At 42.8% G+C, this 26929-nt stretch overlaps 1 protein-coding gene across 11 annotated transcripts in view; it reads left to right on the top strand.

Moving 5' to 3' along the window:
* baz2ba (bromodomain adjacent to zinc finger domain, 2Ba) overlaps window positions 1-26929 on the top strand; it is a 67711-nt gene that overhangs the window by 36812 nt on the left and 3970 nt on the right. For 2 of the 11 annotated variants that reach the window (XM_035907552.2, XM_035907533.2), the window contains exons 3-33: window positions 517-702; window positions 4334-4525; window positions 4627-4788; window positions 5248-5444; window positions 5548-5760; window positions 5988-6614; window positions 9000-9753; window positions 10216-10485; window positions 11019-11079; window positions 11201-11309; window positions 12166-12267; window positions 12830-13052; window positions 13552-13644; window positions 15295-15356; window positions 15632-15697; window positions 16385-16450; window positions 16668-16712; window positions 16961-16987; window positions 18904-18969; window positions 19310-19450; window positions 19839-20093; window positions 20490-20713; window positions 22123-22197; window positions 22275-22506; window positions 22599-22661; window positions 23068-23212; window positions 23560-24383; window positions 24478-24730; window positions 24871-25026; window positions 25210-25370; window positions 25476-25699. In XM_035907552.2, coding sequence (XP_035763445.1) covers window positions 519-702; window positions 4334-4525; window positions 4627-4788; window positions 5248-5444; window positions 5548-5760; window positions 5988-6614; window positions 9000-9753; window positions 10216-10485; window positions 11019-11079; window positions 11201-11309; window positions 12166-12267; window positions 12830-13052; window positions 13552-13644; window positions 15295-15356; window positions 15632-15697; window positions 16385-16450; window positions 16668-16712; window positions 16961-16987; window positions 18904-18969; window positions 19310-19450; window positions 19839-20093; window positions 20490-20713; window positions 22123-22197; window positions 22275-22506; window positions 22599-22661; window positions 23068-23212; window positions 23560-24383; window positions 24478-24730; window positions 24871-25026; window positions 25210-25370; window positions 25476-25699 — 6272 coding nt within the window. In that variant the 5' untranslated portion in view covers window positions 517-518. Of the gene's footprint in view, window positions 1-516; window positions 703-4333; window positions 4526-4626; window positions 4789-5247; window positions 5445-5547; window positions 5761-5987; window positions 6615-8999; window positions 9754-10215; window positions 10486-11018; window positions 11080-11200; window positions 11310-12165; window positions 12268-12829; window positions 13053-13551; window positions 13645-15294; window positions 15357-15631; window positions 15698-16384; window positions 16451-16667; window positions 16713-16960; window positions 16988-18903; window positions 18970-19309; window positions 19451-19838; window positions 20094-20489; window positions 20714-22122; window positions 22198-22274; window positions 22507-22598; window positions 22662-23067; window positions 23213-23559; window positions 24384-24477; window positions 24731-24870; window positions 25027-25209; window positions 25371-25475; window positions 25805-26929 lie in introns of all 11 variants that reach the window. The other 9 variants (XM_035907378.2, XM_006780376.3, XM_035907503.2 and 6 more) reach the window with 8 other exon arrangements.

Raw genomic sequence — 26929 nt, 5'->3', positions numbered from 1 at the left:
CGCTTCTGAGTCCCCGCGAGTGAAAGGAAAAGTGACAAACATGTTATTCGTCTATGTTGTGTTTGACATTTTGCCTAACCTTTGTCATTTCAACTGTCCCACTTCAAACTCACCAGAGCAAGTTTCTTGTAAAAAGTGGCCGTCCCGCTGTGGAACAGATTCTCAGCAGGGGCATGTTCCTGCATCAAAATGTGAAACCTGCTTTGTTGTCCCTTATCAGAGTCCTTAAACATGTCATCCTCCGTCCTACCCCATATTGAATCAATAGAGGCTGGGAGCCAGTGAGCATGGCTAAATGGAAATATTGTTCAGGGGAAGTGAGATGTGAAAGGAAAAGTGTCAGGAGGTGTGTGCGTGTGCGTGTGTGTGGTTGCTTGTGCATGGGCGTGCTCGAATGTGTGTGTTGGAGGGGGGCACAGTATGCAGTTGTGTGTACGCATTTAAGTGTGTGTTTGTCAGTGTACGGGTGGGTGTTCTTTCCTATTGTAACCCTGCTGATTGGATTGTGTTTGACAGATATGGAGTCTGGAGAGCGGCTGGTCTCCCCTGCGCCCACCCTGTCTGCTGCTCGCACCTCCTCCCCTGCGGCCTCTTCCTCATCCTCATCCTCTTCTTCTTCCTCTTCGTCATCACCTGCTCCGCACTCTAAGAGCAGCCTGGCCCCGAGCCCCTCAGCACTGGGATCCACCCTCAGCGCCTCTGGTAAGAAACAGTTGTGTCAGTCTTCTGTCTCTGAAACCGTGCGTACAGAGGAGGAAAAATACCAACACACGGTGCAAACAGTTTTCACATAACCATAACAAGATGCCCCGAAATATGGCCGCCTTCATGTCTCGATAGCATTCAGAATCTTCCTCATTTCTTTACCATGAAAAATGATTTTTTTCCCAGTGTTAATTACACAGTTATTTTGCAGCCGATGTGAATACACCTCTCTTCCAGTTACATGGATTTCTCTTTTTTTTCCTGACAGCTTGGGTTGCAATTGAAAAGCTGCTGCATTAATGAATCCCAAACAATTAGGGGGCTCTTTTGTGTGAGAAACACACACATGCTTCGCCATGTCTCCTGACAACCTTCAGCTCTCTGGCTCCAGCTGCCTCGGAGTCAGGCTCAGCACGCCACTGTGCATGGATGCATGTGTGTGTGTGTGTATGTGTGTGTCTGTGTGTGAGAAAGAGAGAGAGAAAGAGCCTCTGCCTGCATGATTTAACATTTGTTAGCCACTCAGTGTCTAGTCATCCCTGTCCAGCATCCAGCCGCCTTTCTATGTATTGGTCAAAGCCATTAGGCAAAGAGGAGTGTGTATATATGGTGTGAGTGTGTGTATCTGTTGTATCTCAGTGTGTTTTTCAAATATCCCTTGTGTGAGAGTGAATCATTTGCTCATACTTTCGTTCTCCTCATCTCTTAATGTCTTGCTGTTTTTGCTGTTTTTTTTCGTAGGCCTGTTATGTACACACACACAAACACACACACAAACAAAACCACTATCGCACTGAGTAGGGAATAGGATATCTAGCTTTCTCCATGATTGTCGTGTTTTCTCTCTGTTACGAGAAAAGGAAGAAGTAGAGAGGATAGAAAATGAAGCCTGTTGTTTTGTCCTCCATATCCTCAATGTTGCCCCAAAGAAGAAGCCATTAGGAGTGTCTCCTTCTTATGCATTATAAATCCCTCTTATCCCTGTGTGCCATTACGCGTGCTCAGATTTTCTAGATAAGCGATTTTGGACTGAGCATCAAATGAAATGCTGAGAGGCAGACTGTTAGCTCTGAACTTTTGCTGTGCTTTGTGGGAAATCAAGCAAGCAGTTCGTCTTCATTTCACACACAGCGCCTTGTTCAGTGTGTGCGCGCTTTAGCTCAAACTCAAAAAATTCTCATGCAGAACAGCAAGAACATGTCAAGTGTATATTGTGAGCAGATACCATCGGTATAAATATATGTTAATACCGATATAGAATCATCACAGACTGTGCGGGCATCGATTCATCGTCCTTTGCCTGTGTGCCAGAAACACTTAAGAAAAAGAATCTTAGGAACGCATGAAAAAGTTAAAGAAAAAAAAAAGAAATACATGGACTCCTGTTTATGTGTGTGTGCATGTGTCATTGATGAGGATATCACTTGGAGAATAAAAGCTGATCTGCGCTTGTAGCACTCTCTCCTTCTGGGATCAACTCACGGATGCAATTAACTTAAATCTGTCTGTGGAAATTTGATTGACTGCAACAAACAACAAATTAATCCCCCTTCGGCAGCATCCAAACATGAAAAAAGCAGGCGGTGCAGTTTGTCAGAGTGGAGGAAGGATTGAAACAGAATGAGAAAGAGGGCGAGGGAGCGGGGGAGGGGGGGGGAGAAAGGGGGGGGGGGGAGGGTGAGGAAGAGCGAGTAGGTAATCCAAGGTATGTCTTTCCCGTGCCTCTTTCTCGATTCAAATTTTTAGATTTAATTATTCGCCTTCTGGAAGCCCGCATTAATATTGAAAAGGCATTTGCAGATGTCACTTTGTGTTGCCTAGAAAAGAAGGGGGTTGCGGGGGGGAGAGGTGGGCACCCCAGGCATAAGCGAATGCTGTGGCTGGCCTTTCTGGGGGTTGCATTGCAGTCGTTTATCTTCGTATCCACTAGCTGACACTGGCAAGGCGGGCTCTACATATTCAGCATATTCTAATGCCATTCAAAAGGCAGATTTTGCTGTCTTGTGGCAGAGAAGGGCCTTGGCACCAACACAAAGGGCTATACTCTCATCCTGCCAGCTTTCCTGGTATGGCCACATACACGCAAACAGTTTGATTCACACTCATTTCATAGTCTTCTCCAGTGTTTTGTTTTGTTTTTTTTGTGCTATAGAGCACATGTAACTGGTCATACTAATAGACCATGTACTGCATTAGCTCTGAAAACACTCCTCTTCCGTGTCACTCTGCTTTACATTTCTGTGTGCATGTGTATAGTAGTTTGACATTTTCATCCGCACTGTGCGCAACACTTTCCTTTTCTTCTGTCATCACTTTTTCTTCCTTTTTTTCTTTCTTTCTTTTTTTTTTGCATGTGTATTACCTGGCTTATGCAGAGGCATCAAGCAGACTTGCTCTCCTTTTCTGGAATAGAAATTGAATTTGCATGAAATATGCTCACACCAAATTGCATCTGACTCTGGGAGGAGGTAATACGTGGCAGTCGCCCCTGCCAGAAATGATTGTGCTCAGGAAAACGCTAGACGATGATGATGTTGATGAAGTATTCTTCTCTGCTGAAATTGAATGCCAAAAGGATAGAAGGAGGTTAGCTTTTTACACCGTATGCATGCTCCTCTTTCTCTCACCGGGACTATCCAGTCTTTGTTACCGTGTGACATATTCTGACAGTCATTTTAAACTAAAAAAAAAAAAAATGCTATAAACAAGTGGCTCTATGCCAGAATAGGATTATGACAGCATGGTCTGTAATCTAAATGTGCATGTTTCATGGTATATGCGTGAGAGTCACATTGAAGTGCTGGTGTGTCAGGCTCAGAAACAGTATGGCTGCCATTTAAATTTAGGTGCAACGAGCACTCTGTGAAAGCAAAACTTGAAGTTAATTCTTCCACACACTCAGAAGGCAGTTGTTCTGTATTTAATTCCTCTATAGTCAGGTGGATAAGAAGCGACATCTTCAAAAGCTGTTTAAATCTAGTTTTTACACTCTGTCGATTCCTACATCAAGAGCTCAGAGATGTAATTGAGAATAGTCTTCTCAGTCTGTGCAAATAAACATACACAGAGCTAACAGTAGGGCAGTAAGGTGTAATAAATAACTGTCAAACCAGCTGTGCAGTAATGTCAAAATTGAACTTTACGTAACACAAAGTATTAAATATGTACAAGTAGTAAAATTTAGTCCTAAGCATTTTTGTCACTTCAAAGCAAAATTTATTCTTCTGCGTGGAATTCATCTTTTAATCCTATCATATAGGAGTTGTTTGTCACTATCTCAAACTGAAACAACTGCTTTAAAAAGCTGTTTAATACTATCAGCTATCAGGAACAGAATAATACCCGTAACGAATGAGCAACTTGTCCTCTTAACAGCTGTTTACTTACTTTGTTTTATTTTAACATCTGAAGATCTGGCGGAAGTGCATCGTTTCTCCTTTTACAGGACAGTTTCTGGTAAAGGGAACATGTCAATCTTTAACTTAAAATTAGATCAAATGGTGAAAACATTTCTGCACCTGTTGCTTTGTTTCACTGTGCCACTGAGCTCTTAGCCACACTCCACTTTTAGTGTGGAGTGTACTTTAAAACATTTGGACATGTCCTTCTTGGTTTGGATCTATCTTAGGCCGTCTGTTTGGAGCAGCAGGAGAGCAGCCCTTCATTGGCTCCACATTGTCAAGTGCCTTCCCTCTGGTCAACCACCCAGCATTTGGAGCCCTCTACACTGCCGGAGCAGGCAGGCCGGAGTTTGGAGGCCTGGGCTCTCTAGGCATGTCAGCTGCTCTGGCTGCCCATCCCCAACTAGGAGCCCTCTCTGGTAAGAGGATGACATTTGCATTTTGGGTAGCAGTTGGTTAAGGGGACTATACCTTTAATCTTCTCCTCTCGTCTCGTCTCCTCTACTTTCTGACCCGACAGAGTGGTGGCGAGCTGCCGAAGCCCATGGACGGGGAGCTGCTGCCTTTCTCCCCTCTTTCATCGGCTTTCCCCCATTCTTCGCCCCTCACATTCAGTCCAATCACAGCGCCAGTCCTGTTCCGATCAGGATGCCCGGCAAGAATAGCCATGCTGCACCTAAAGGTACAGCGCTGTCCTGGGAGCTTGTTTTCATTGCTCCGTCTTCCCCCTAACCCTCCCGTAATCACTATCTGTGCATCTTCCTCTACAACCTAAATCCACTTTGCCCTATGATGAGATTTCTCTTTTTCGAGCCAGATTTAATGACTTTCAGTCCTCACTTAGTGATTCTGTTAACCTCTATCTCCCCGCTCTTTCCCTCATGTTCCCTCTCGTAATCTCTGTTTCTGGCACTCTTTTAATTTCACAGTATCTTTTAATTTATCTTTTATTATGTAAACCACTCGTGTTGGGCTTGTGCCTCGCACAGCTCGCATGTTAGATGAGATACATGTATAAATCAATATTTTTATTAGCCTTATTTCAATCTGCTGTTAGTTCCACATATTCCATTATCGCTTGTTGGAAAGTTCTTAGGAGAGATGAAGCTGATTAGTAATACAGCAGAATTTGTGTTTCTAGGGGTGAATGGTGCAGTGAATGGAAGCGGGGCCTGCCCTCCTGTCACACAATCAGGGAGCTTTTCTGCGAGTCCGGCTCCTGTTCAGGCACCAACCAAGCCAACCAAAAATTCAGATCCTGCTCATAGCCAGCGTAGCAGCCCTCAGAACAATCCCACAGAGATGGTGGAAAAGACGACTCAGAAACCTAAAGAGAAGGTCAGTGCTGAGATCAAAATTACTCCTTAATTTGAAATAAGCCAGTTTGTGTTGCGCAGTGAAGCTGATTTTTACAATGTTTTTTTTTTTTTTCTCAATTCAGAAACCAAGGAAGAAGACAGCTGACACTTCTGTGGTGAGCAATAGTGAATCAGGCACTTCATCTGACAGCTCAAGTGACGGGTCCCTCAGCAGTGATCTGGAAGACCTAGCAGAGGATGATGAAGACGATGATGACGATGACGAGGATGACGAAGAGGAGGACAAACACAGCGAACTGTCTGACACAGAGAAGCGGACAAAGAAGAAAACAAAGGTAAAGAGGAAAAGTTAAAATGAGTAAAAACATTAGGAAAGTGAAGGTGAAAAGAAGGAGGCCACTGCGCCCTCAGCTGCTCCACATGGTGCACTTGACTGCACTTGGTGCGCAGTGCTTTCATTCACTAAAATAGTGCCCACAATGTTGAATGAATTAAAATAAATTATCACATACCACAGAGAAAGCCTTTGTTCAAACAGTTCTTTATTTCATGCCCGCACCAGGTTTTGATACCCAGCACTGGAACTGCAAAGAATGACAGACCACTCTCTGGGGATGCCAACAGAAAGAAAGGCACCCAGGCCCAAAAGGTCCCCTCCAATCCCCCGACCCTTGTGCCCTTACCCTGCTCTGTCTCTCCTCCCGCCTTGTCCCAAACCTCACCGCTGGCTCTTCACAGCTCCAGGTCCTGGACAGAGGGACCACAGCAACACTTTAGTGTGATCCAGTCCACTGGCCTGGCTGCCAACTCAAAGCCCCTGGCACTCCTCACTCAACCCCGCAGGGAGTCGTCACCGTCTTCCTCCCCCATAGCTCTCACCACATCTCCAAAGGCACCGTCCAGCACCGCTTCGCCCAAACCTCCCAAGCTGCTGCCCTCCAACTCCCCTCCGCACCTTCCCCTCTCCCTCTGCTCCTCCCCTAAGCCTCTCTCAGTTCCCTCTCCACCCCGCTCGACTCTCCCGATGCCTACCTCCCCAAAACCTTTTGGTTTGACCTCATCTTTAACAAGCTCCCAGAAGTCCTCACTGAAGCCACCAAAGCACTCTGTCTCTGGCACCGCCAAATCCAACAAAAGGAAACTTTTGGAAGCTTCACTAGCGCAGATCAATGAGTTCAGGCTGCGACAGGTAAGCCTGCCTGATAACATCAGTTAAATAATGTAATTTACGCACACAGTATCCTGTGAGAAAAATATTGCTTCACACTCCGCTTTACTGATCAAAGTTACTAATAACAAATTGACAATAATGACATTATTCAGTGGAGCTGAGTACGCAGTCAGATCTGCAGTTCTGTTTATCTCTTTTCCCTCATCATTACCATACCATAACCAGCCTCTCTCTCTCTCTTTTTTAAAAAAAAAATCTGGTGGCTGTTTTAAAAAATTTTTTAAGACAGAATCCAAACAGCTTCCAGACGGCTACAGATCTGTTAGTGTAGCTGCGCAGTCAATTAAAAAGAAAATCATAACTGTTACAGTTTCTCTTACATACCAGTCTGGGATTTTATATCAAAGGGAAACAAGTGCCAAACAGCCTCATCAAAATTAACATGGCCTGGAGCTGAATCTCACAGCTGCAAATGGACATCAGTCAGCATCTTTGTTTTGTATAGTAGATGCATTACTTTTTTTCTTTTTCTCTTTTTACTTGTATTGCACTGGGATTGTCATAGAACAACATCTAAACATCTAAGCTGGATACAAATGTGACAAATTAAAGGAAAAAAAACAACAATGGGGATTGATTCTGTGCAGTAAGGGAACCTGTTCAGCCTCTTATGGTATGAAGGTTTTTGCTGGCACTGTGGTCCACTTATCCTTCTAGAGGGCACGTCAAGGTCACTGTGAGTCAATACAAAGTTGCTCTGAGTGGTTATCTTTATCCTATCATTAAAACAAATTGAATAGGATGACAATTCTCACTCGATGGGACACAAGGCATCACCGAATGGTTTGAAGAGTATGAAAATGATGTGAAATTGTATGCTGTGACCTTGACAGTCACTAGATCTCAATTGAAATGAATAACTCTAAGGATTTTGGGGCTGACATGTGCAAAACACCAAATAGTGGAATATCTTTTTGAATATATGTGAGTTTCTTTTAAGTAGACTCCAGAGTCTAGCACAAAGTGTTTGCTTTATGGTAGCTTTATGCTGGCTTTTCCTTTAATTTGGTGTTATTACCCAGAAGTTTCTGTTTTTTTAATCTTTTGTGCGAATGTCACGAGTTTCTGTTATGATGTGGCGAGAGGAAAAACTGCTTGCATCAAACTTTAATGTCATCGCTGCTACTGTGAATCATGATATTTGTACAAAGGGGTAGTTGCCAGTTATACTGACCATCAGAAGTATTCAAAACATTTATTATGCAGGAGTTTTACTGTTATCCTACAGTGTTATAGTAAAAGCACAGGAGACCTTTCAGTTTAATTTAGCACGTATGTTGATAAAGATTTCCTTCCAGCTTTCATAGTGTGTTGGTTTATTTGATGATCACTTCTGCAGCCAGTAGTTTGCAGCGGATGCTGGCCAAGCATGCTTTATTAAGTTAAAATCTCCTCTTTTAAAATTTCAAACTTTCAAATTTTAAATCAGATTTTTCAGAATTTTCTGACTAATTTGCATTGGGTGCGTTCAGCATACTGCTGTAGAGATGACACAGATAATGCCTTTAGTCTTGTTACTTTCCTGAGGCAACCATTGCTTGTGCACGGATTCCACTGTATTATTTATGGTTTTCCCGATTTCAGATGAAATGCTGTAAAAATTGACATTTGTATTTGCTTTTCACTTCACAAATTCGATTTCTCCAGATGAAATATGAACGACAGCACCGTGATCAATAAGCTAAACTTATTGGGATCAGCGTATTCATTTCCCTTTTTTGTTTTTACCAGTATAGAGAAGTTTACAGCAAGCCAAATTCCCCCTGTGGTTTTCAGCACTGTTACTGTATTTCATGGTCTGTGAAATTGATTTGTTTCACTTCATATCACATCCAGTTGAAAGTGCAACATTAAAGTCTAACCTGCCTTTGCTTAAACACCGATTGAGCCAAGCTGGTCCTCGCTGTGAAAAAAAAATAAAAATAAAAAAACAAGCCAAAACAAAAGGCAAACATGTCTAGCTGTATGGTGATAATGATGATGGAGCTTTTCAAATGTGCAGACAAGTAATTACAATTTTAGAGAGATACACAGTGTCTCTTTTCTGTAAACTTGGCCGAGAACAATGCCTTTGGTTATTGCATTTATGTTCTTTTTGTTTCCCTAAAAGAAGCTTAGACACAGTTAACTGTACCAGTGTTCAGCATTGTAGTTTTGTCACCTGCTCAAACAATCAGCAGTGATGTGAACTGACAGCTAAAGCAACTCTACTTTGTCCCATTTCTTTTCTGTTTTTTTTCCTAACCTTTCTTTGTTGTTCCCATTCTGTTTCCCTCTCTGTCCCTCCCTCTGACTCCATACCTCTCCTTGTTCTCTGCCTCTCTCCTCCTCCTCTGTTCCCAGACTCTCATGTCCCAAGGGCAGACGTTCCCAGCTGAGCTAAAGAAGCAGCAGCAGGGGCCAAACAAATCTCCCAAGAGGACATCTCTGTCTTCATCGCCATTGCCACTCGTCCCGCCTCCTCCACCCCAGAACAATCACTCCAACCTCTTCCTCTCAAGTGCCCTGCTGGGGCTCCCTGAACCCCATCACCCAAATGGAGTCATCCAAAGCACCACTCAGGACGCACCTTTGGCCCTCATCTCCAAACCTCGCAAAGACTCTGCCTCTCAAAGCAAGTCCCCTCAGCGTGACGCTGATGCTGGGTCGATGCCTGTCAATCTGAGCACAGGGGCAAACAGGACCCAGGCAGCCGGCCAGGCTGGGCCTCCGTCACAGCCCCCCACTACCTCACCCCATGCTACAACAGGCCATGGATCCAGAAAGAACAAGACCGCCAAGGGGAAGGGACAGACACCAGGGCTAGGACAGGGACAGGGACAAGCAGACCCTTTAGCTGCCTGGAAGGGCTTCTCTCAGAACCATCTGGTGCAGTCTCTAGTAGATCTGTTTCGAGGAGGCGAGTCTGGGATTGGGATTCCTGGAGTTAGTATCCCTGGAGTTGGAATTCCTGGAGTGGGGATCCCTGGGACATGTAACCCCACAGCTGGGCTCCCAGCCAACAAGGAATCTGATGACTCAGGAGATGATGATGATGAGGAGGATGATGATCTTGAGGAGGAAGAGGATGAAGAGGACTCAGACGATAGTCTGTCAGGTTGGTACCTTCTATGGCAGTGAATGTAACTTTCACAATTAAAACAAGGAGCTGAAGATAAAAATCAGGGCTGACAGCTAACCACTATATTAATTACGGATTACTCTTCTAATTATTTAGATTAGTCAGTCAGTTTAATACCAGTGCTGGAGAGGAAACCCAGGTCAAGCTGAAGTTACTATCATAAAGGACAAAGAAAAGCATTAAAATCTCACAGCTCAGAAGCTGCGATTCTTAAATAGTGTGCATTTTTGCTTGAACAAAATAAATAACTCTGAACAGTTATGTTAATTTGTTTTGGCAGATGAACTAATCAAATAATTGGTTAAGTCTGTGCAGTTAAGAAAATAAAAAACCCCAGTCATTAAAAAAAGATATTAAATGCTAATCCACTTTGGTGAATTGATGCCTCTCTGTTTTTTAACTCCTCACCTCTCTTTGCACACTTGTGTCCAATTTCAGAGTCTGACACCAACTCGGACAGTGACATCTCTGGGAAGAAGGTGAAGGAGTTAAAGCTGCTGCCATCTGGATCATCTAAGAAGGAGATGACTCCCCACAGGCTAACCAAAGGCCCAGAACTACTGAACACCTCAACGAATCACACCGCCACCAGCTGCTCACCACTCAACCTCCAGGTCATCAAGACTCCCACCATTGCCACCAGCTCCAGTGCCTTGGCCTATCACAGCTCTCCAGGCTCTTCCTCCTGCAGCCTAGCCTCTCCGTTAGGTAATGTATTCAAAATGCTGCATTGGGAAAAGTATTACTGCAAGAGGTGAAGGATGAGTTTTAGTAGGCTCTCTCTTGCTGGATCTTTTCAGTCTCACAAACAACACTGTAGTATGCTGCTGGAGTAAATTATTTTTCCCAGAGGGAGTATATTCCCATCAGCCTCATATGAAGTGATTGTTACATTTAGAAAGGCAGGAAGAAAGCAGTTGGTTGTCTTAGCTTACCCAGAGCTCTGAGGTCCTGCAGGGCCATGCTCGAGAGCCTCGACAACTTGTTTGGCACAGCAACAAGGTTGATTTCTGTCTCTTTCAATGCAAAGAGATTACCCAGATCAGAGAAAATAGGATATAAGTGCAGCTTGCCAGAAATATTTCAAGCAGACATTTCCAGTCATCTACTCTAAGTGACATTTTCTCTTATGTGTGTTTTGTGCTCACACTTTTGAATGTGTGTAAATATATATACCATAGACATGGTGTTAGTAAATTTCTTAGGTTAAGGAAATCTGAACTTAAACCATCTCTCCACAGGTTTAGGAAAGCGGAAGAGGGTGATGGATGAGAAGGAGTTGATGATACCTCTGGAGTTAGGGTACGTATAAGTGACGGATTTCAACAAACACACTCGGGTTACATTTTGCTTCAGCCACAGATGTACTCATTTTTTTGTTTTTGTTAACATCAGTGTTATTTATTCCGTCTCCCAAACCTAGGTGGCGGAGGGAAACTAGAATCAAATCGGTGGCTGGACGGCCGCAGGGCGAGGTGGCCTACTATGCCCCCTGTGGCAAGAAACTGAGGCAGTACCCAGATGTGATGAAGGTACCTGGGCCTCATGGCCTCACAGCACGCTTTGAATCCGTGATACAGATTCTTTTGGGCAAAAAGATGAGAAGTTTTGTTTGTAACAGCGACTACTACCTTTATGATTTATCACGGAAGGATTTTTTCCCCCCTCTAATAACAGCAAAACCGCTCATCCACATTGCTCAAAGAAATGCTTATGTATCAGGATTTGTTCTATATTATCTATGCTACTGCTCCAGCTGTCCCCCCAAACCCCCACCCTATGCCTCCACCCTCCCTGCTTTCTGTGACCATAATAGTGACAGATGATATTCTTAGATTCACTTCTTGTGCCACTTTTTTCACCTCTCCTTCTCCCTCCCCGCGAATGATTAATGGTTAGTGTTGGGATGCACGACTTTGGCCCCATTTGTACAATTTAATATGACCTGCGGCCTTCTTTGTTTGTTTCATCAAAAGCACAAACACACAGATTGTCTGAACTGCCTTTTGAGTGTTGTCGTGCAAACACACGCACACACACTCACAAAAAAAGAAAACAACTCCATGCAGTAACATCCACTAGCTGCTAGTCAGGCAGTAGGCAGTAAAAGCCTGGCGATGCCACAGATAAATAAGAAAGGGCCTGAATTGTGCACCCCAAGGTCAGAACCATTTTTCCCTCCTGAGAGCTGTTGCTCTTTTTTTTTTTTTTTTTTTTTTTTTTTTGTCCCCTGGCTTTTATAAAGATTAGCAGCACTGCACCGATGCACTGTAACCGTAGACTCCCTTCCATCTAGTGCCTCCCAGTTGCTTTTCAATGTCGCTAATTTTCACATTTTTCCTTTTTTTTCTGCCTAAACCAACGCCATTATTATTTTCTCTTCTGTAGTATCTATCCAGAAATGGAATAAGTGGCATCACGCGTGATAATTTTAGCTTCAGTGCAAAGATAAGGGTTGGTGACTTCTATGAAGCCAGAGAAGGACCCCAGGTGACTGCCTTTCATCTCTCTCTCTCTCTTTCCCTGATCCCTCTTCATCTTTTCATCTAGCGGCAGGCAAAGCTTCATGCAGCAGTCACTGTCAGGGCATGAGTAGGAATCAGCCAAAGCCCTCAGTAGTCCTAGTTCATAGACCTCGCACTGTGCATGGAGAAATGTAATAATCAGCTGACATTACTTCCACAGGTGACCACTGATATACTCCATGTAATGGCTGTGTGTGACACAAAGAGATAAACTAGGAAATGGATGTGTGTTTCTAATTGGAAGCAGAATAGAGGAAATGCTAATATAGAAATACAGCAGTGCTGAGGGGCAAGAGAAACAGAATTCTTATTTAATCTGCTATTTAGCCTGTGTTTTATTGTGAATCACTTAAAATGTAATGATATATCATTTTCAGTCTCTGCTGAATGCAGAGCCTAGCAACTAATGATTTAATTGTCCTTTAGTCACATGAAATGATTCATGCTGGCAAGTCATTCACTGTTGCATCTCTCCACATCCCTCCCAATCTCTCTTTCTCTACTTTTTTTTCTGTCCCCTTTTCCAGGGTTTACAGTGGAGCCTGTTGAAGGAGGAGGAGGTCATACCTCGTATTTTGGCAATGGAAGGCCGAAGGGGTCGTCCCCCAAATTCGGAGCGCCAGTTAGCAGGCGAAGGTGCCAAAGGTAACCGACGAAGGAAGGGACGACCCCCTAATGTAGGCGATCCACTGGCGCCTGAGGGCCCTAGTCCCAGTCAGGTCAAACTTCTGCGCAAACTAGAGGCTCAAGGTTAGCAGAGGAAATGAGCCCTGAAATATGTTTGTCATAAGTGTGTGTGCCATTCATCAACCAGCTATTATTCGGGTAGCTAACGACAGCGGAGGGGTCACAGTTTCAAATATTTTTTTTTTTTAGCACAAGGACAAGTTTTTTCTGTCTTCTGGTTTTTTGTCAGGCTTTTTTGTTTGAGCCACCTACTTTATCTGAATAATACTAACAACAATTACTTGTCAAGATGAATCACCATTGTTAACATGTCTTGTTTTTGTGCCTTTGTGTTGCTTAGCAGAGCCCTGCAAACCTGATTTTTCAGCCCTACCTATGTAAAAAATATTTGACATATATTGCAGTATTTTAAAAATGCTAACAGATAAATATATCACTCTAAGTTTATTGTTGCAATTGCTAAACTTTATAAATGAAACCTTAGGAACGATCCCAGTTATTTATATGTCCAGTACAACTACAGAGGTTTCTCACCAGCACCGCTTTTGTTTCCACTTTGCAGAAATAGCCCGTCAGGCGGCACAGATGAAACTGATGAGAAAACTGGAAAAACAGGCGCTGGCACGTGCAGCCAAAGAAGCTCGGAAACAGCAAGGTAAGCGAGTACAGGGCTGTAAACATGCTGGCGGAGGTTATTTAATTGGTCAGTCGGTCACTTCAGACTACTTTGATCTAAATCAACAGAGTATAAAGCCCGGCAAGAACTCATATTGCTTGCATAGCCTTTGTTTGCATGTAGGTTCAAAACTGTTTTCATCATTTTTTAAGCTTTAATCTTCTTTCTCCTCTAATCTTTATTGCATCCAATCTCAAGACTGTTTGCTTAGCTCTCGCTTAAATTCAGAGATGTAGCTAGACATGTTATACATTCAGAAATGTATAATGCACCAGAACATTTAAACAGTGGAAAACAATTTTGATCCCAATCCCGAAGATCACTTTGATTTTTTTTTATTTAAGTTTTCCAACTAGACAGCTCAAATCCATCGAGTAAATGTGCTGACACAAGTGACCCAAACATCAATACCAGCCACTTGTGACTTAACTGTGGATGTACCCTGTAGCTGCTGTGTATCTGTGTGGGGCCAGTTGTTAATGAATTTGTCCCTCAAGGATCCATGTTAGGCCAACTGATATTTACCTTGTGCATAATGTCATAATATCTGACAGATGCAGTCCAGTATTGTAAATGCTTAGAAATCCGTTGAGGCAGCTTGTTTTCCTTCATGTGTACGTATCTGTCTGCAAGTTCAAAGGTAATTCTGAATACTGATTAGCTAGGTTGGGGCGATGATTGCTGATCTCTCATGGATCAGAATGTCTTGGGCGATCTGGGCACTAGCTGGGCTCCAGTTTGTCTCTTGACAACAGTAATAAACAATCAATCCCCCAAACTGTCTATATTGGATTGTGGAGATCTCCTTAAAAGCATTAAACAAAGCCAATCACAGTGCCATTCAGTTTGTTAAACAAGACAGCATTTTCATCCACCTTACTGCTGTGAGCTTGATTAAAAAGTTGGATGGTCATTACTGGCGTGAAGAGAGCATCGGCTGCCGGGATATTTAACACCCTTAGTTCCCTTCAGTGCTAATAACCACAACAACAGACCGAAGAAGGCTCGTACAAGGAGCCAGAGCCAAGTTTTAATGTTTACAGACAGCAAGCAAATAAATTAAAGTGTAAAATAACTTTTCAAACTGGAACGGGCTGTAGCTGTAGCTCCTTCCAGGAGCTCTGAGAGGTTTTTTTGTGACTCTTTCAGTCGGTGTGGCCATGTGTCTGTATGAGTTGTTTTGAGTTAAGCGATTCATGATGAATTGAGCTATCATCTGTAATTATCAGACCTGACCTACAAAAGTGATCATGAGGTCGCTGAGATTTCCTGCATAAGCGAAGCATAAATGTTCACAAATTAACCAAAAATAAGCACAAATGTCAGCGTCCTGAAAATTAGGATTGAGACATGATAGTGAGAGACCTGCTGTACCCTAAAGCCGTAGATGTAAAGTGTAGTAGATTCTAAATAAAATGTGTCATTTTAGCGAGGTCGTCTATGCATGTCGATTGTTTTTGAGTCATGGCCTTATTTTTACAGTACTCTGTTTTAATTTAGTCCCCCGAATTTCTCCGTGCCTTGTTAAAAAAAATACATTGTGATCTCAGATATGAATACGGTTGGAAGCTCGTGTTTTTATAGATCATTTTTCTAGACACTGATGTAACACTGATTTGACTCTTGTAGCTATCATGGCAGCGGAGGAGAGAAGGAAGCAGAAAGAGCAGATCAAGATTCTCAAGCAGCAGGTGGGTCTTCTTTGTGGGTGTGCTGACTGAATTTTTCCCTTCTTTTCCTTATCTAAGTGTCCTGACACACACACTCCCTGTGAGCACTGCGGGAAATGTTGAATTGTTATTTTTTGATCCTTTAAAGCTTACTTTTCAATTACCATTATTACTTGTAGTGCTAAACTTGTTGTTGTGACTTTCTGCCCGGCCCAATTGGAATAGAGTGGTTGGAAAGTGATTTTATCTGGGGATGTCTAAAATATTAAGAGATTATGTTTTCTTTTTTTTTACAGGAAAAGATCAAGCGTATTCAGCAAATTCGGATGGAGAAGGAACTCAGAGCGCAGCAAATTTTGGAGGTACAGAATCTGATCCAGCAGCACCTCTGATTAAGCAGAACATTCCTGGATAGCTACAGCCCCTCAGTCTATAGTGTTTTAATCTTCCTAAAGCTCATTACTGAACAGCAGCATGCATTGGAGGGAGTTGCGTCTTCTTAGGCATAATTCCACATGGAACTAATGCTAAATTGGTCTTGGTTGACGGCTGTTGAATATTAAAATGGCTGTTGCTGCCTCTTCAGACCTTATTTAAATTGGACAGAAAAGTCTTTTTTTTTTTTATCAGACAACAGTAACAGTTTAGCATAAGTGGGTCGAGGGGAGAAAAAAAAGGTGCTGTTTTCTACACACAAACACACATCCAAGGATGCAGACACGTTCACACACACATATGCAGGGCCACACAATTATACTGTAGGAGCTTCAAAGTGTTTTAGCAGGACTAAATCAATTTTGAGTTGACACGGTTGGCAAGCCACTCTTAACAGGAGGCTTCAACATTTTCACAATTACGTGTTAAAGAGATACATTATTCATTTGCTGTGTTTTACAAATTTGACTGGCATTCAGGAGCATGAAATCTTTGCTCAAACCAGAAAACTGCAAACAATCAGTTAAAGTGCTGCAGAGCTCAAGTCTGATTGGACTTGATGTGCCTGAATGATATACATCTCCGTGATTCTTGACTTTAATCTTTATTCAAAGGCCAAACGGAAAAAGAAGGAAGAAGCCGCCAACGCCAAAATACTGGAGGCTGAAAAGCGTATAAAGGTATGCTTACAAATGAAACTCTTGGAAAAAATATGAAAAACTGTGATATACCTTTATTTATTTATTTATTTGTCTTCAAAAATCCTGTTAATTGAATTGTATAATTCATTTACCGTGTTGTGGGGCTTTTCCATCAGCCTGTATTTGTACTTTTCACGATATTAATACAATGGAAGCATATTGATTTTTCTCTCATCTTCTCATTCTCGCCTTCAAGGAGAAAGAGTTGAGGAGACAGCAAGCGGAGATGCTCAAACAACAGGTAGGCACTCTAAACAACTTACTGAGCCTCTTGAACCTCATAGTTACTGCTGAATAAAACCATTTACCTCAGACTTGAATAAAAATTTGAAGGTGCGTGTGCGTGTGTGGATGTGTTTATACTTTGTGTGTTTAAATATAGGCATGCGTGAGTGTGTGTACGTGAGTTTTTCTCTGTTTAAAACGCCTTGCTTATTGGTATTGGATATTACTTCTGTTCCATAATATTTTGCCAACTCTCTCTGCCAGGAGTTGGAGAGGCATAGACTAGATATGGTATGGGTATGTTTATTTTTGTACATCTAACACCTGCATCGTGTAACTGGTTGTGTTATGGTTGTCATAGCAATGCATTAAGTGTAGCACTGGCTGCTGTCATACTACATTCTTCTGCATGGCTTTCCAGCAAAACCAACAAAAGAGAGAAAGAGTCAGTATGCTGCCTCCATCTGCTCGTCCTGAGGGACAACTGACCCTGTCACGGTGGCCAGGCAGCTTCTTTCCCCCTCCCCCCATCCTCCCCTTCTACTCAGAATGCATTGCAAAGACTGCTAGCCAATCCACACTCACTGTCTCAAAGTGCGCTCGAGGAGTTTCCATCCATCACATACATTGTCTAACTGTTGTATTGGAGTAGCCTGTGTTACCCGTGAGTGCTTGACGATTTCGGCTCAGACATTGAGCTTGTGTCTGTTCGTCCGTGCATCTGTTCTGCAGTCCACAGAGTGCTGGACTTTAACCTGCCCCATCCCGGCCTCTCTGTCATTCACTGTTCCTATACTCTGCACAATGAATGAAAACAGCTACTGAGAGTCATTTCGTCTTCATGGTGGAGACACTTACAGGCAGATTTCCCACCAGTTTGGTGCGGGCACCTTGGAATAAAAAAAAAAAAAAGACCTTTGGGGGGGAAAAAACAGAACAAGAATACAATCATCTTCACCATGGGGACTGTATGGTTCTATGTAGCTTTTTATTTTAGCCTGGCTCTCCTGCTTGTAGCCCTTCTTACTCATACACACTCACACACACAGTCGCAGCTGAATCTAAAGGTTCGCCTTCCTGTCGTGGACCAGGCCGATTACTGCATCAACCTCACGTGTGCTACATTGTTTGAAATTAGGAAGCGCGTTTAATCCCGTGTGTTTAAAGTTGTCTCGTGTGGCCGTATCGCACTTGATTTATTGCAGTTTATTATCATAAAAGCCTTTAACGTCTTCGTTGTTTTTGATGAATTGGAAGAAGCTGAATGCCACAGGCTTTCTGTCGTTTTTCAAGTTTTCCATTTGTAGATAAATCAAACAAATAAGCACAAAGAAATATTGCGGCAGAGTGCTTGGCATCTAGCCTGTTTTGTTTATCACAATGACAAAACAGTCCTCACAAAACAGCCCATTTTAGTCAGCGAGAACTGGAAATGTCCTTGGCAAGCCCTAATAGTGGCAATTGTGTCTTTCTGGTGGATCACAGAGGGAATGACAGCCTGATATGGAGGAGCGGGAAACCTTAAGAGATCAAATAAAATGATAGTCAGTCACCAGTGATTCCTGTGCCCTTTGGCAGTAGACTGTGTATCATGCACCAAAGAACAACACAGACGTCTCATCCTCAGCAGTCACATACTGTGCTAACACTTAAGCTGCCAAAACCACTGAAGTGAAACTGCTCAGTTTGTAGTTACACCTCACAATCCATTCCTCTTTATAACCCCCTACTAAATATTACAGGTGTGATGTGTCCCCCCCAAAAAAGGCGATATCATTGATTCATGTAGCAGAATTGATTGTTTTTATCATAACTCTAATGACATGTGGCATGTCAGATGACTTCCGGCAACTAGTGTTTTGTTGCTTTTGTTGTGTCAGCTCTAGTTTAGAGGCGCCGTCACCGATTCCAGCTGCTTCTCTTTTTGAGCCTGTCATCACATCTATTTTGTACCGCATCTATGTGTTGCTTTTTGGTTGTCATTGTACTACTGTACTCTTCACTTATGCTTCCACCATACATGTGAAAGTGTATACATGTGAAGCATTGTTCTGTGTTTGTTCAAGTATGGTGCCTCTACTGAATTTAGTGCATCACAGTTTTACATTAATACACAATTATACTAAGGCTGGCCTTGACTACTGTATGTACAACGTGTGCTTGTTAATGTTTGCCTGTTTTTTGTTTTGTTTTTTTTGCCCCTTTAGGAGAGGGAAAGGAGGAGGCAACATGTAATGCTGATGAAGGCTGTTGAAGCTCGCAAGAAAGCAGAGGTAGCCCATATGCACGCAAATAAATGCAGAAACACACACAGGCGCACAGTCCACTCCATAAAAAGAGCCTAAGTCATTATTCCCTCGATGGATTCCTGCTTCCTCTCCTTTATGTGCGCTCTTTCCCTTCATTCATTTTTTTTTCTGCACACTTACCAAGTCAAAAGATTCTGGCCCTCAAGCACTTTTCCTTTGAATGCACAGCAGCATTAGGCTGAATTCTAACACAGCTCAGCAAAGTCAAGTAAACCTTCTTGTCTGTTTTCTCTCACACACACACACACACACACACACACACATTTTTCTTTCCTAATGCTCCCTTGAATTTTGGACTCTCTAGGAGCGTGAACGCTTGCGGCAGGAGAAAAGGGATGAGAAGCGTCTGAACAAAGAGCGTAAACTGGAGCAACGGAGGCTGGAGCTGGAGATAGCGAGGGAACTGAAGAAACCAAATGAAGATATGTGTCTGTCTGATCATAAGGTATCTTATTATTATTGTTGTTATTATTATTATTATTATTATTATTATTATTATTATTAATGTTATTATTATTATTATTATTATTATTATTATTATTATTATTATTATTATTATTATTATTATTATCATCATCATCATTATTATTATAATCGAGTGGACTGTTTCCTGAGACCACGTTACTGAATAGTTTTATGTGGAAATGTGCGCCCTCAAGTGGTTAAAATAACATACTGCAAAATACACAAACTAAGCTGTCAATACTATTTTGAGCATAATGTATATATATGTGTATATAATAATATGTGACACACATGTTTTTCTAAGCTTTACTAATTGATCCTAATATGAGCAAAAAGAGTCATAATTTTACCGATATTTCTGCATCCAGGCTCTCCCTGAGTTCTCCAGGATTCCCGGACTCATCCTACCAGGACGTGCCGTGTCGGACTGCCTGATGCTTATGCAGTTCTTGCGAGGCTTTGGAAAGGTTTTGGGACTCGATGTGAACACGGATGTGCCCACGCTGGGAATGCTACAGGAGGGCTTGCTTAATGTGGGGGACAGCATGGGCCAAGTTCAAGACCTTCTGGTCAAACTGCTTTCTCTGGCAGTCTGTGATCCTGGTTTGCCACCTGGACAAAAGGTGAGCTGCATTTTGAACTGACTGATTCTGCTTTAGGACTGTAGCTGAGACATAATCAAGTTAGTAAATATGATCCATAAGATACAATACATTAACAATGCCACCATATGTAGCTTTATCATATACATTTAGGACTAACTTTAGGATTATAAAGATCTTGCACAAAGTCATTTAGAATGACTTCAAAATCAGTGTTTTTACACTTGACTTGACATTATTTTAATGCTGATGCCTCCATGCCTTTACTAGCATTGTGATATTTTTGTTTTTAGGTTAAAGGCTTGGGTACATTTTCATCTATTAAAAAAAAAATATATATATATATATATATATATATATATATATATATATATATATATATAATTTATTTGCTATCATCAACTTCCCTATCCTTAGACAAAAACCATGCTGGGGGACCACCTGACTAACGTTGGCATCAACAGAGATAATGTCTCCGAGGTGCTGCAGATGTACATGGGAGCCCATTGTGGAAATACAGATCTGGCTCCTTTGGCTCTCAGTTTGAAGACAAAGGCCTTTCAGGCTCACACGCCTGCTCAGAAGGCCTCAATTTTGGGGTTCTTGGCTAATGAGCTGGCCTGCAGCAAAGCTGTCATCAGGTAGGTAACTGACCACTTTGAGTACTCCACAGTACTGTGCAATTGTCTTGCACAATACTGTGGAAATACTCCATATTTCACTTCCAAGGAGCCAAGCTTTCTTTTATTTATTTATTTATTTAAGTAGTCTTGAGCAATAATTCTCCAGGGTTTCTAAAAGTCTAGCAGCTTATTTTTAGTGAAATGACAAAGGTAACACGCCTTTAAAGACATGAAATAGTATTTTTTGCACCAACAAGGTGATCTCCAAACAAACTATCTAAAGGAAATGAACAGTATCTGAAAGTCATATCCTCAAGGAATAGGACCTGAGGGGTGTATCTGGCCTTTCAGTTGATCCATCTATTGTTCACTGAAGCCTCATCAAAAAAGGTCTCAGTGGAAGAGTGGCTGTCAAGAAGCCATTTTTAAGAAAGAGGAATCGGGATAAAAGGCTAAGGTCTGCCAAATTACACGAGAACTAGACTGAAAATCAGTGTCAACGGGTTTGATGAAGTGATGGTGTTGGTGGGGCCCTTCCCAAAATTGGTGGAATTATGAACACGGAAAAGTATGGTAAGATTTTTATCCATCATGCAGTATCATCAGGAAAGGATGTGATGGGCAACAGCATAATCTTTGATGACAGTGACACCAAATACACCAGCAATGCAGTAAAAGCATACTTAGAAAAACACACAGTTATGGATTGGCCTCCACAGAGCCTGGATCTCAACATTAGTCATTATTGAACAGAGAACAGAACACAAGGCAACCAACATCCAAAGATTAACTTTGAATGTCTTACAAGAAGCCTGGAGAACTATTCCTAAAGACGACTTAAAGAAATGACAAGAAATCTGCCAAAGAGAGTTCACGCTGTGTTAAAGAATGAATAAACGTGGTCATTCATTAGAATTGTTGTTGCCTCATACACTGTTTTTCTATGTATGTTTGCACATGTTTCAATAGAATAAAAGAAAGAAGACTTTTGCACATTACCGTATGTCAGTGTAGGATGTGTCTCTTCCTCTGAGGGGACTTAATTAAAAGACAAAATTAAAAATCTAACAGTCCTTTTCACCAACCACACACTGGAAAAAATTAGTTATATGTGGTTTTATTTTGTTTAACGCTGAAATTATATCTGAGCCAGTGATGTTATTTTTATATTGATACGGTGGAGAACAATTAATAAAGCTGCAGCAGGGAGCAGTAATTTGCAGTCCTTTTTATTGTAGGGAAATAATAAAAGTATTCATTTGTGCTCTGGGATACCAGCTGTTATATTAAGCTTTTTTTTGAGCTGTAAATGGTAGCCAGCCCCCATGAACTTTTACTCATTATATTTATTAGTTTCCGAGATTACCTAAAACAATGGATGTACACTTCCACAGCTATAATTAACAGAATTGTGTTTCCTCGTGCAGTGAGATTGACAAGAACCTGGATCAGATGGCAAATATGAGGAAAGACAAGATCATTATGGAGGGAAAACTGAAGAAGTAAGATTTCTTAACCCTAAAAATAATGTTTTTGTTCTCCATACTAGGTCAGACTAAACTCCTGTGTCCTTATACAGGTTGAGAACCATTTATGCCAAACGAACTGGAAAGAGGGAAGCCAGCATGGGTGTGGAAGAGAACCAGTCTGTTGGCACTCCATCCTCAGCCACCAAACGCAAGAGGAAACTGGGTGGAGACAGCGAAGATGACGACGACGACGACGATGACAGTGACGACCAACCGGAGGAAGAGGAGGAAGAGGAGGAGGAAGAACTAAAGAAGGTTAGAAAAGTGGAGACATATGATGAGGTAAGGTGATAGAGCCAGCTTCATTATAAGAAGCTAAATGTTTGTGCAGTTGCTCAAAGACATTTCCTGTATTTTTTTGTTCCTTCTATCAGGATGAAGTTGACCATGCTACTAGTGTCGAGGAACTGGAGAAGCAAATAGAAAAAATGGCCAAGGTATGTCTTTCTTGAACACGTTTAAATGCTTTAAAATGCATGAGAATCAGTGTTTGATTGATCCAGTTAATGTGGGATATACTCGAATATACAAAGTGAGATTAAAGAAAAATCTCCTGCTGCAATAGAAGTAATGCCTCAGACACCTGCAATGCTAGACTTTGGAATTCAAGCTGCAAAATGTGTTGAAAATTACAATGTGATTTGTACGTTGTGTGAATATTTGTGTTGCCATAGGTCTGTTTACTAATGAAGGCACTAATTAGTTTGATAAATGACCTCATTAGCATCTTATGTGACGCTTCATATGTCGCACAGAAAAAAACCAAAAAACCAAAAACGGTTGGGCAGATTTCTTCTGTTTTTGAAGGTCTGTAATTTCCATGTATGTTTTGCACAATTGCAGCAACATCATCAGACCAGAAGAAAGCTGTATGAGATATCCCATTCCCTACGCTCTATGATGTATGGACAGGATCGGTACCGCCGCCGATACTGGGTACTGCCCCACTGTGGAGGGGTCTTCATTGAAGCCATGGAGAGTGGAGAAGGTTGTTGCAGTACACCGCCCACTTTTTTTTCCTGAATACGTATACGCTTCACTTTGCTTATCTGAGAGGATATTTGGAAAATGAATGTGTAATGGTAACATGCTTGGCAAGAAGACAAAGAAAGACCTTTTATAATTCGTGTAGCTGCATGTTCAGCTGTTTTGTTGCCGAGTGAAATACGCAGATAAAGACTAATTTGAGATAGCATCTGTCAACACTAATAACACAGCTCTCCCTGTCTTCCGAAAGCAAGCGAATTAGTGTAATGTCCAATAATCAGGATCCAGTTTCAGTGTTACAGTAGTTCACTTTCTAACTGGAGTACGTTTTTCTCCTTTTTTCTGCAGCTCCAGAGGAACTGGAGGAGGAGCGACAGAGGAGGAGGAGAGCAGCAGAGGAGGTCAAGGTCAAAGAAGAACCTCAAGAGATTGAGTTGCAGAAGGAGAAACCCACCAACCTCGATGGGCAGAGCACTCGAACACAGGACTTGGAGCAACAGAAAGAGGAGGAGAAGAAACACGAGGGGAAGAAAAACTCCCCGACCCTCTTCTACCAGCAACCAGGCTGTGTAACCAAGCTGTGCGCTCTCAGAGAAGTCAGCAAGGACATTGGTAAAGAATCTGTGAAGGCAGAAGACAAGGCGAGTCCCCGTGTGAGACAGAATGGCAGTCCCCTAGGCACTCCTGTTACAACCACTATGTCAGCGTCCTCCCCTACTCACAATACCCTCGAGCCTGCAACAACGGCAGCAACAGCTCCCTCCATGGTGACCGCTAACGACACAACAAACATCCCTCACCTGGCTTCATCCTCTTTATCTGCCCCGTGCCTGCCAGCTGCACGTGAAAGCCCAGGGAACACTCCTCCAACCTCATCCCCGGCTCCATCGCCACACCTTTCATTCCAAGCAAATGACCAGCTGCTCAGAGTGCTAACAGAAAGGAGCGGGCACTGGTTCAGTCTGCTCCCTCGCAACCCTTGTGACCTCTCCTCCCTCACCACAACACCACCAGGAGCGCCTCGTGTGTCTCCTCAGGCATCCTCCACCCCAGCCAGACCCAAATCCCCACCTCCATCCCCTGCTCTCCCTCTCACCCCTTCTGCTGCCTCAGCCTCTGCCAGCCCACACCACCCAACTGGCATCCTCAGCTACCCACTATCCACCCTGCAGGTGAGAATCCTGGCTGGTAAACATGTTGCTATTATATTTTCTTTTGTGCACTTCCACCTTCCTCACCCCTCTATTGTCCCTCTTTTCTCCACAGGTTAAGTCAGGTGTCTCTTTGCTAGGAGTTTCTTTCGCAAGCTGGCCCAGTGGAATGATAAGTCCCGGCCTGCCTTTGTGCAGCAGCCCTAGCCCCATGCCAAGTCACTCTGTAGAGGGCAACACAGCAGCAAGTGTCTCCAGTAAAAGTGAATCGCCTTTACCTCGCATTGAGAAAACTTGCTCTATGCCCTCTCCCGCCTTGGAGATGCCCAAATCCCTCGACCACGCCACGCCACGACCCATCCCTGAAGGTGAGCGACACTGGATGTATTATTTTGTATATATATAATGAGATCAGCCAATGCTATCCTTACTTAAGCCCAGTTTGATTTGACTGTAACATGTCTTAACTGAACAAAACATCTTCTTGCTTTCACACCCGTGTGCTCAGAGATGCTGACAGGTTGGTGGCGGGTGTCTGACATCGAAGAGCTCAGGGCTCTTGTCAATGCTCTCCACAGCCGAGGAATCAGAGAGAAGGCCCTCCAGAGACAAATGCAGAAATACATGGAGATCATCCCCCAGGTCTGCACCAAACACAGAGACGGTAAGTGTGGAAACAGCTCCTCTGAGCACATAATGATGTGCCACAGATTCATTCATGCTTAGAAGCGTTTCCTTATAATCCCACAATAAATTGCTAATACTGTATCAGTTAGGTTTATTGAAGTTTATATGAACAACTGTCTTTCACTGCCTAACCCATGTGTCTGCTGTGTAATTTATCTAGTGGCCATGATTGAGCTCCATGAGTTGGAGGAGAGCCAGGTCAGTGTGGAGTCGGTGCGGGGCTGGTGTGTTGAGGAGCAAGCAATGGAAATGGACATCGCTATACTGCAGCAGGTTGAGGAACTGGAGAGGAAGGTCACCGCAGCCAGCCTGCAGGTTAAGGTGAAATAGTAACACACTAGCACAAATATTTCTACATATTTTGTTTGTGAAATTTATGGGGTTTTTTAGAGGCCAATAAACTCAACAGCTCATTTCCTCTCACAGGGCTGGACGTACCCGGACCCTCAGTCTGAGCGTGAGGACCTGGTGTACTACGAGCACAAGCCCCTGACCAAATCCACGGCATCGGCGACAAACACGGGAGACAAGGAATCCAAGGAGCACCTGGAGGAGCGGGGAGAGAAGGGCGGGGTGATGCGTCACCCGGACAACCCGCTGGACATTGCAGTGACACGTCTGGCTGATCTGGAGCGCAACATCGAGAGAAGGTACCTGAGGAGCCCCTTAGGTACCACCATTCAGATCAGGCTGGATAATGTGGGTACGGTCACTGTCCCTGCCCCCGCCCCATCTACTAGTGCTGACAGGGAAGGGTAGGTCATTTCTCCAACCAGCTCCCCACTCTCCCACTAAGACCCTTTCCTCTCTCTATGTGTGCTTTTTTTGTTTCCCATATTACTCAAAGGGTGAGGGTCTTTGCTGATTTCACAGCAGATTTTTGTGGTTGCCTGTTGCTTTTTTTTTTCTTTCGTTTTTTTTCCTTTTTGTCTTGTGCAGCTTTTTGTGTGGGAGGGGCTCCACTCACTGCCATTTTTTCCCCCTAAAGTCATCTGCATGGTGTTGTGCATCAGCAACCTCAGTTATAGGCTTACTTACAGCTCCTGCTATTCAGCATACACTTACCCTTCCTGCATGAGCGTCCCCCTTAACATGATGAAAAACGTGTGTACCTCTCCCCAGCACTCTATACTCCCAAAAGCGTCATGCCTGTCTCTGCCCAGATGGAGCTTTTTACAGCATCTGGTTCAACTGACACAGTTTACTACAAACCCATTTTCATAAAAAGTTGTGTGGACTTTAAATAAAAACAAAATGCAGTGTTTTGAAACTCATTAAAAATAATTTGTTTAGTTAAAAACGGAACATGTTAAATGTCGAGAAACTGATAAATTCACATTTCAGAAACTTGTCTGTTTTCTTTATTTTTTTTCTACACCTTTCCGTTTTTGCTTGACATAAAGTTTAGCTTTGTTTCAGGCCCACCAAATGTTTTCAGCAGGTGACAGGTGTGGATTGTAGTAGCCGGGATCTTACTACAGATTGATTCTGAGCTGTGAAATAAGCAAACCGTTCCCTGAGAATGACACACTGCCAGCATTTGTTGCTCTAAATTGTGTGCATTTTCCTTAGCATTAATGGTGCCCATAGGTAGGTCTTACCCTCTTTAGCCTGCAGTCAATGATTTCTGATTTTCAAATTAAGATTTGTCACACCAGAGACCAGTTTTGTACTTTGCCTCAGTCCATCTTGAGGGACTTCTTAGAGACTCAGCCTCACATCAGCACTCTTTTCACTACTGAACCTAACGACGCTTTACAGCGTCTCACACACAGTCTTTGTCCTGTCTCAACTTTTTTTAAAACATGTTGCTGGCATCAAATTCAAAATAACCATAGAGCTTAAAATAAAGAGTAAAATGCTGTGATCATGCCCCTAAA

Source organism: Neolamprologus brichardi, chromosome 1, assembly GCF_056152115.1.
Source record: "Neolamprologus brichardi isolate AB-2024 chromosome 1, ASM5615211v1, whole genome shotgun sequence".
In the NCBI taxonomy this organism is placed as follows: Eukaryota; Metazoa; Chordata; class Actinopteri; order Cichliformes; family Cichlidae; genus Neolamprologus; species Neolamprologus brichardi.
This window is presented reverse-complemented; position numbering and strand designations above follow the sequence as displayed.